Source organism: Mixophyes fleayi, chromosome 3 (assembly GCF_038048845.1).
Source record: "Mixophyes fleayi isolate aMixFle1 chromosome 3, aMixFle1.hap1, whole genome shotgun sequence".
In the NCBI taxonomy this organism is placed as follows: domain Eukaryota; kingdom Metazoa; phylum Chordata; class Amphibia; order Anura; family Limnodynastidae; genus Mixophyes; species Mixophyes fleayi.
The window spans coordinates 238,383,410-238,393,873 of NC_134404.1; the positions used below are offsets into that span (position 1 = coordinate 238,383,410).

General features: G+C 38.8%; 1 protein-coding gene across 2 annotated transcripts in view; it reads left to right on the top strand.

Moving 5' to 3' along the window:
- ARID4B (AT-rich interaction domain 4B) overlaps positions 1–10,464 on the top strand; it is a 184,491-nt gene that overhangs the window by 110,962 nt on the left and 63,065 nt on the right. For both annotated transcript variants that reach the window (XM_075203321.1, XM_075203322.1), the window contains exons 12-14: positions 5,687–5,759; positions 7,918–8,012; positions 9,063–9,160. In XM_075203321.1, coding sequence (XP_075059422.1) covers positions 5,687–5,759; positions 7,918–8,012; positions 9,063–9,160 — 266 coding nt within the window. The remainder of the gene's footprint in view (positions 1–5,686; positions 5,760–7,917; positions 8,013–9,062; positions 9,161–10,464) is intronic.

A 10,464-nucleotide genomic window follows, 5' to 3' on the forward strand; every position in this document is an offset into this window, starting at 1 on the left:
AGCTCAGCAGGCCTCTCCGTCACCTGCTGCGGAACCCAAATTGAATCTGCCGGGTCAATTTTCTGGGTATAAAGCTTTATTTTGCAATATTAAAGAGAGTTGTAAGCTTTATTTTCATTTAAGACCTCGTTTTTAAGGCTCGGAGCAACAAAGAGTCGACATCATAATCTCACTTCTCCAGGGGGACCCTGGGCATTTAGTCTTGCCCCATGAGTCCTTCCTTGCAGTCTGTTGATGGTTTTTTTTATGCCCTGGGTCTACTTTATGATGACCCTGACTGTGTGGCCTCGACCGAGTCTCATCTCAGGGCCTTAAAGCAAAGCCAATGCACTGCTGAAGAGTATTGTGCAGAGTTCAGGCGATGGTCAACGGATAGCAAGTGGAATGACCCAGCGCTCCAGAGTCAATTCCGTCTCGGGCTCTCTGAACAAATCAAAGACTCCTTAGTCAATATCCGATACCAACTACCTTGGTGAATATGATGCAGTAGGATCAAGAAAAGAAGAGCTGAAAGGGATACATTTGTCTCTTCCAGCTTCCTGACAACCTCTTATGCTGCATCATTAGACATTCCTGAGCCTATGCAGTTAGGTGCCTATCGCCTCTCTTTGGAAGTACGTTCCAGGCGACGCTCCTTAAGTCTTTGCATGTATTGTGGCAACAAGGGCCACCTACTCCGTACTTTCCCTTATAACCGGGGAAAAGATCAGGCCTAGGTGCTGGAGAAGAGGTGCGCCTAGGTCTTGAAATGATCTCTTCAGAAAATTCTGTTCTGATTCCTGCACACCTTGTCTATGGTGTCCAGTCCACTGATATTTCTGACTTTCTTGATAGTGGTGCAGCCGGTAATTTCCTTGACCTCAAGTTGACCCAGACTCTCAGTATTCCGTCAATTAATTTGGACTCAAGCATCACCATCTGCGGATTGAATGGTAACCCTTTAATCGGGGGCAGGATTCTTACTAAGACTCCACCTGTACGTTTGTCTGTGGGTATTTTTCACTCTGAGGACCTCTCTTTTTATTTGATCTTGTGTCCTTCTGCTCCTTTGATTCTGGGGCATCCTTGGCTTCAAAGCCATAATCCCAATATCGATTGGAAGAAAGGGGAGATCATTCGTTGGAGTCAGGAGTGTTCATCCTCCTGCTTGACTTTGGCCCTTCGAGTCCTTCGTCCTAGTCTGGAACCTGTTCCTGCTCCTTACCAAGAATTTTGTGATGTATTTTCTAAATGTAAGGTGGACACTCTTCCTTCTTATCGAGAATATGATTGCGCAAATGTTCTTCTCCCCGGGTCTAAATTGCCTAAAGAACGTTTATATGCCCTATCTATTCCTGAGACCCAAGCAATGAAACAGTACGTAGAGGAGAATCCTCAGAAAGGGTTCATTCGTACTTCTAAGTCTCCGGTAGGAGCTCAGTGTTTCTTTGTAGCTAAAAAAGATGGCATCTTGAGGCCTTACATTGATTTTCAGGGCCTGAACAAAATCACAATCAAAAACACCTACCCACTTCCTCTCGTTTCTGCACTCTTTGACCAACTGAAATCAGCTACTATCTTCTCTAAGATTGAACTTCGGGGTACCTACAACTTGATCAGGATAAGAGAAGGAGATGAGTGGAAAAGAGCGTTTAACGTCCACTCAGGGCATTACAAATATTTGGTTATGTCATTCGGTCTCTGCAACGCTTCGGCAGTGTTCCAGGATTTAATTAATGATGTCCTGCGAGAATTCTTAGGTAAATGTGTTGTGCTCTACCTGGATGATAGTCTAATCTATTCACAGTCCTTTATTCAGCATCGTCAGCACATCTGTGAGGTACTCCTAAAACTTCGCCAGCACCATCTATATGCTAAGCTCAAAAAATGTGAATTCGAAGTTACTTGTGTATCTTTCTTGGGTTATGACATCTCCAGTGGGTTCTCAATGGATCCTGACAAGGTTCGTGTAGTTCAGGACTGAGTGCTTCCCATGAATTTGAAAGCCATTCAGATTCCTTGGCTTCGCAAATTATTATCGGAAATTCATCTGCTCATTTTCAGTACTGATGGTCCTTATTACTGCTCTTAATTGTAAAGGCGCTGATACAACTAGTTGGTCGCCGGCAGCCTTGGCATCCTTTTCAGCCCTCAAGGATGCCTTTACATCTGCTCCAGTCCTCAGACATCCAAACCCGGAACTCCCATTTATTGTTGAAGTAGACGCTTCCAACTTGGGGGCTGGTGCCATTCTTTCTCAGAAGGACCCCGGGAATTAAAGACTGCATCCCTGCGCATATTTCCCCCGAAAGTTTTCGGCCTCCGAGATCAATTATGATGTAAGCAACTGCAAATTATTAGCCATCAAATGGGCTTTAGAGGAGTAGCAACACGGTTGGAAGGAGCTATCCATCAAATTATCATCTTCACGGACCATAAAAATCTTCAGTACATTCAGGCAGCCAAGACCTTGAATTCTAGACAATCCCGATGGGCTCTCTTTTTTACCCATTTCAAATTCTTTATCACCTTTCGACCATGCTCTGTCAGAGCTTCATGTCCTGTCATGCTCCTTTTTTCTGATCCTCAGCTCATCATTCTGTCCTCCTCAATTCATGCTGGTTTAACCCAAGACCTTGGGTTTACGCTTCATCAATTCCAAAGAATTGCCCCATCAGCAACTCCTACAGACTGGTTGTTTGTTCCTGTTCATCTTAGGAAACCGATCCTCGCCAAATACCATGAAAACAGGCTTGCCGGACATCCAGGGATCTTCAAGACTATCGAGATTCTTTCACGCTGGGTTTGGTGGCCCACTCTGTCCTCTCTTGTGAAGAATGTGCTAGAGGTAAGTTTTACAGGAGTCGTCCTTCGGGTTAATTAGTGCCTGTGTCTATTTCAGTTAAACCCTGGATACATCTCTAGATGGACTTCATTGTAGATCTACCTTGGTCATCGTGCCACAATACTATCTGGGTGGTCATGGATCGCTTCAGCAAAATGGCCCACTTCGTACCTTTGCTTAAACTACCTAATGCCCAAACTCTGGCTTCATTGTTCGTCCAACATGTGTTTCATCTCCATAGCCTTTGTGAAGATATCATCTCTGACTGTGGTTCTCAATTAATAACCCAGTTTTGGAGATCTTTTCGTAACTTGTTGGAGATTAATGTTAGCTTGTCATTTGCTTACAATCCTCAATCCACATGGATAAATGGAAAGGGTAAACCAGTCACAATAACCATTCCTTCAGTTGTTTATATCCAAATTCCACGATAATTGGTCATCCTTACTTCCGTGGGCTGAATTTGCATATAATGATTTTTGTCATTCTTCAACTCGCCTGTCTCCGTTTTTCTGAAACTTCAATTTCCATCCCAGTGCGAACTATCTCCAGCAAGCAATTATGTTATTAGGTACTTGCAGGGCATTTTATCCACTAAGCACCGTCAAGTAATTATATTATTGTTGAATAGCATAAAATCGTGATTGGGACACCGATATGTGTACAAAATGTTGGTATTTGCACTACATTGATGTCCACATTGTTGCATCTGGAGTATCCAATGTACCTCATGTGCCATTTAATGTTTTCTATGTACCTGTTACTATCTCTGATGCGTCAGGTGCTCAGTTTATTGTCCGTTATGCACAATTATGTCCAGTGAATTTGAACAATATTCCAGAGTACAGCCAAATGCACATAAGTATAAAACACATTAGAATTGGTATGAACCACACCCACATTTTTCCGCGGCAGGCTTTCCTCTAACATGTCCCCTACATTTTCTAAAGCCTGTTCAGTGTTCGAAGTGGGGGTGTATATGGTGGTATGCCATAGCACCACTTCTCCTCCTGCATTCCTTGTAAATCTATCAAACTCCATTAATTTACATTTTTCATAGTGCCACTTCAAAATTTTCACTTCGACCACTGGCCTTATCTAAATGCACAGTGCTTGCATGGGAACGATTTGGAAGTTTACTGCTGTCTGGCTCATCTCAGTTCAGAACTGTGGCCACCATATACAAAAACTTTGTCCATCCCTGCCGCAAAATGTGCAGATTTTGTATATATGTATACAAAGTAAATACTTTTATCTTTAAATATTTCAAAACAACCCCTTCTAATCTGTTCAGTATATCTTTTAGTCTGGATTAGTTTGACTTTAACAGAGCTCTCATAAGTTTGAATTAAAGAAGTTAAAAGCTAAAATTTGTTTAGGCCTTAAACCCCTCTCCTGCAAACCAGTTGGAGGAACATATTCCCAACCACCTGTGTTAATTTATGTGTTTCATGGTTCTAAATTGGTAGCACGGGGGTTAAAGTCATACTTGCCAACTCTCCCTGAATGTCAGGGAGACTCCCTGAAATAGGGGAGATCTCCCTCACTCCCTGAAGAGTCTGGCATTCTCCCTGATGCTGAACCAGTACAAGACGTTGTTGGCTTCGCCATCTGTGGCATGATGACACAGTTCAGAAATTGTGTCCTATATCCACGAATTGATGCCTATGGAGGTGGCCATTTTCATGGAGACCAAGATTTAATCAAAGACTGACAGGTAAGACAACATGACTTCAGTAATGGGGATAGAAATGTAAAAGACACTTCAGTCTCTAGAGATTCACTAGCTGCTTTTCTTTAACGCATAGTTGACTACTCTACCGGAATGTCTGGAATACCTCCCAGGCTCCCGGAGGTAGGTAAGTGGCGGGGGCAGGGCTTAATGTTGCAAATATTGTGTGATCTTAGCCCCGCACCCTGCTGTAATTGGCCAAAATTGTGACAATCGTTTAGGGGGCGGACCAAAATGATGTGATTCATCAATCCCCGGCCCTGCACGCCCCCCTCCCCCGGAATCTCCCTGAAGCCAACGAGGAAAAGTTGGCAAGTATGGTTAAAGTTTTTGAATGATGGTAAAATATGTAAGTGAGCAAAACTGTGACACATGGGAGCTATAGCTGTGAGTCTGAGGTATCCTCATGGGTAAACATACTGAATATGTTTACAGGATAAGATGACTATACTTTTATTATTAGTTGTTTTTGGTATTTACGTATTTGTTTTTTATTACATGCATGTTGAAATTAGGTACTGATGATGCACTAGTAAATCACAGAAAGTCTTTTGTGTGTTTAGACATATGTCACCAAAATGAACAACTCTTAAATCACTCATTGGGTGACCAATATGCCATAAGTATGCTGTGAATATAGGAGAGTGATGAGGTAGTTTTCACAAGTGTTCTAGTGGAATCTAATATCACCGTCAAGAAATACAAACAGAAATGGCATAGTTTATTTACTAATGAATGCTAATCTCAGACCGAGTGAAAGACTGTTTAACATGAATCTGGTTATATACCCAGCAATTGTCCATCACGATTTATTGTGCCCAGTAATAATCTATCAATGCTTCTTAAGACTTTATATGCCCAGTAAATGCCTATTTAGATTTTATATGTCCAGCAATTTCTTGTCTGTTTTTAAAAAGTGTAGTAATTGCCAATCAGCATTTAATATGTCCATTAATTGTCTGTCAAATTGGGATATAAGTTAGAAGCAGACAGCCTCGCTTACATTTTATATGAACTCTGTTATTAACTGAACTATTGCTTTATACATTATCTTGTCCTCAATTGTTTTTTTTAGCAGTTGCAAGTTTATCTACTTTCTTTATAAAAGTTTTCATGTTTTTCTAATGTAGGATGAAATGGAACCATTTCCCGGTGAAAGTGAAAACTTTTTGCAGCAGTTATACAAATTTATGGAAGACAGAGGTGATTATTATTATTTTTGTTGTTGTGTCTAGAATCCGATTTTATATCCTCCTTCAGCTCCTAGGAATCATTTTTTAAGTGTTGAGGTCTGTGTTTTGTGTTAATTTAATTATCTTGGAGGTTTCTACCATATATTTTAACATATGTTTTAAGATTTATTTTGAGATGTTTTATTCTGTATTTTAATGATAACATTATGCTTTATCCATATAACCAAGCCTATTCTGTATTTTTATACCATATAATATTTTTTATTTGAACACTTTTCATGGTTATGACATGCTCAGGGGTTAAAATATAAAAGATAAATTGCTGTATCTCACTATGGGTAAGTTTCAAAGGGGTTAATTTAGGCTGACAGTAGTCTCACCTGGCCACCAGCCCTATACTAGCGTCCTGTTATTGCCAGTGACTTGTCTTGGCTAGACTGGATGGCTCTATCAAGACCTGCGAAAAAATGTCTAATGCACATTAGCATACACACAGCCCACCTCAAGGACAGGAGGTCTGTAGCTGGAGGAGCATGTTTAAAAAGTCACTGATTGTGCCAACATGCCCTGATACCCATGGCTTTCTGTTGCCATGGGTATGCTGGTGCATGTAGTTATAAAAGCACCAGCATGCCCATACTGTTATTGGCAGCCTGGGACTTGTAGTTCCACAACAAAAAATTGTGTTTTCTTGTTTTTTTTAGTTTTTTGTTGCTGTTAATACCCTACACCCACCGCCCCAGCGGTGTAGGATGAGTACCAGTGCATTCAGCATTGGGCTGGTTGTTCTAGAGAGGTGGTCCGCATGTGTTTTTTTGCGGACCCCACTCCCTAGGGAATCTTGCCCAGTGCTGAACAGCCTGGGGTTGGATGTCATTATGGCAGGGGGACTCCCAGCCGAGTGTCCCCCTGCTATAGTGTCACCCATCCCGGCTGGTTGTCCTAGTGCTGGTTGTATGCAAATCGGGGGGACCCCACGAAAATTCTTTCCTGATTTTCACGCAAGCAGCAGTAGGCAGGCAGCACTAGCGTTAATAGTCTTTAGATGGGGGAACCCACACATTTTTATTTTTAAATAATATAATGTTATGGAGCCTAAAATCGCTAGAGTTTTGCATGTAAAACTTGCAACCAATCAGAAATGAGTATTGGTTTGCAAATGCCGATTTTGAGCTAAACATGGGCGAGTTTGAAATTGTCGCAAATCACAAGAGATTTTGATAAATCAGACTAAAAATCGCTACTTAATTCATATGGCGACTTGAGGACTCAAATCGCTGCTTATCTCCCGAGATATGCGGTGATTTTAAATTGCTTAAAAAATAAGACCTTGATCAATTTACCCATAGGACTGTTTGATTAGCACTTTTTTGCAATTGCATGTGTCCTATGGTGTTTTATGGTGTTATTTTTCAACACAGCTGTGGAGGTAAGTCAGGAGAAGATTAAACAGTGTATTTTCCATGTTTCATAAATGTTCAACTTTTGGCAGTACTTGTGTACTTGTAATTAGTATATTTAGGGATTTGCATTTGTACAGCACCCTGCACTACATTTCATCAAGAAATCAAATTCATTGCAGGGACCGTTTCTCATAGAATAAGACATCTTTAGTAACAAAACTTGAATCCTTGGGGGGGTATTCAATTGTTAGCGAGATCCCCGGAAAAACGAGCGCTCGAAAAATATTAGCTTTAATACGGTAATATGCGCGTAAATACCGTTAATACGGTAGTTTACTCGCTGAATTTCATCTCGCAGCTCAGGAACTGCGAGATGAAATTCAGCGAGTAATTACCGTATTAACGCTAATATTTTTCGAGCGCTCGTTTTCCGGTGATCTCGCTAACAATTGAATACCCCCCCCTAGAGTTACCAGAAATAAATGTTGGTTTATATGCCCAGTAAATGCCTATTTAGATTTTATATGTCCAGCAATTTCTTGTCTGTTTTTAAAAAGTGTAGTAATTGCCAAAAAGTGTAGGTGTACAGCTTCTTAAAAATGTTTTTTTTAAATTCTAGTACCTACTTTTCAAGTCCATGTTGTTTTATCTGCTTTAAAACCTGTCCTCAAGATCCAAATTATGTTTTTGTAGTCTTCGTGCAAAACAATGATATTTAAATAGATTTATGCAAATTAATATTAATTTTCCACCAATCTTTTTCAGGAACTCCCATTAATAAGAGACCTGTGTTAGGATACAGAAATTTGAATCTTTTTAAATTGTTCCGTCTTGTACATAAACTTGGAGGCTTTAATAATGTAAGTAACTGAATTTTTATTTCTACTTTACAAAGTTTCTTGGGCAAGCATTGGCAAGTCAGACAATAATAATCTGGGAAGTACTAACAAGTAATGTATATAATACAGACTTCATACATAACATCTAAGTAAATTTTAAATATTCCAATCAAACTGTTTTTTTCCTCTTTACCTATTTATATATGTAACTGCTTTATGTGTTGGTTGGGGTTTGGATTTCTTGAACTTGATGGAGATGGAAGACCAAGTTAAAAAATTCCAATCACTTAGACCCCAAACACAGAGCCCACACATACTGGAACTGTTCACCGAAAATACATTATTACTTTTGTTTACCACTGTTTTCCACCCTTGATATACTTGCAATTCATCTGCAATAATTAATGAGTTGAAAACCCTTACATCTCTTCCATTTACTCCTTTCTCAATTAATTTCCCCCAGATCATGTTCTCATCCTCTTTCCCTCAGATATGTTAATCATGATATTGAAAAGCATGCAAGAGAAAAATCAGTTGGGTTCCTGTATTTTAAGTTTATATATACATATTATATAATTACATTTTGTTGTAAATTAAAATATTTTACAAATTCTAGTATAAAGTCATATAATAATAATATATATTACTAATCTGTTATTCTATTATGAATTCATTTGGTCAATTCATATTCGCTGGGCTTTGTAATATTTATTAAAGTTGAATATATAAAATGTAAAAGTTTCATGAAGATAAGTTTAGTAAACATGATTGGAGTGCTTGATGATGAATTAAAAGTGATGAAAAGTGAGTGATGTTCCTCTTTATACAGTACCATAATGAGCTTAGATGCACCTCTTTAGCAAAGAAGTGCCTAAAATGTGTTTCAAATGTTGGCAACTCTCCAGATTTTAATTTACTGTGGGCATGAAAGTACAGGTTTATACAGACCCTGAGGTTCTGCACCCTTGCTGACATATATGTACTATATACCATTTAAAAATAAAATGTGTCTTCTTGCTCTTTAATACATTGTTTACATTTATGTCTTTTATGAATGCCTTGTGCTTAAAGATTGAAAGTGGATCTGTTTGGAAACAAGTTTATCAAGACCTTGGTATTCCCGTATTAAATTCAGCTGCTGGGTATAATGTCAAATGTGCTTACAAAAAGTAAGTGTAATTCTTCTTTCTTTCTGTTTAGTACCTTACTGTTACTAAATAATACGAAAATGTGTTTTATCTGGAGTTGGTTATTTATCACAGACTGTATCACAGACTGCTAGAAGCAAAAAGGATTGGTAGAGAGGATAATTTTAGGATTTTAAACATCTTATTTTGTTTTGACAGGTTGCTGATAGTACAGTTAAGGAATTAAGACAGGAAAGAAGTTAATATGGATATAGGGGTGTGATACATAAGGGGTGAAATATGTTGTAATTCTAAGGATAAGGCCATGGAGGTATAGTAAGAAAGTCAGTTGTTGCATAATTGTGGGATTTAATAGGGATTTGAGAATGCCTAGCAAGGGACCCAGGCAAATAAACAGAAAGAGCCAAGGTAAATAAAATCAGCATATTACATTGTTCTGGATGTAGCAGATGAACGCTTGTTCACCTGTTTTGTTTAACTGTGAATTCCCATTACTTTATAAATTGATCATTTAGAAAAAGAATCACAAGTGAAGCTGCCTATATTGACTAGAAAGATCTAGTGTGGCTTATTTACAGTAACTTGCACGTGTGAGCAAATTGGTCTGCTAATCAAAGGCATATTAGAGTAGAGGGTTAATTTGATAATAATCAAGCTAGCTTAGAGTCATAACATTTTAATCACTGAAGGTAGCAAAGCAAATAATTGACAGGACAAATAATTGGACATTAGACAGATGCTGAATGCAAAAGATCTTGAATGGAAGAAATTAACATAGGAAATTATGGCTTTGACATATATGGAGATGAAGCAGAGGGAAAGTAGTTTGTGACAAAACGGATTGTACTCATCTGAATGTGGGTTTGACATTTAGAAACAAACGCCTATTCCTTTTTACAGGAATCTGAAGGATTTTATTGCTTTTATTTTGGTCCCACTGTCGGAGTTTGTGTGTGCCCAGTTACATCATTACCATTAGGATGGTTTCACATATCTGCATTGACCCTTAAAGGAAAACCATAGTTTTTTAAATAAATTAAGTATAATATGTAAAATAATTAGTTGTAGACAATCTGTGACTCACAATTATTATGAAACAGTAGATCCCAATATACTGGGACTTGTAATTCCACAACAGTGGAGATCGACAGGTTGTCTAAGTATGTTACACTTGTACATAAATGTTGAGGTACTATTAATTCCAGAATGCTAAAACTTGTAGTTCCACATTACAAGAGAGCCACATGATGCCTAAACCACGGTTTACTATCCCTCCCTTGGAAGTGTACAATCCCAGCAAAGTTGATCTTAAACTGGGTTTTGAT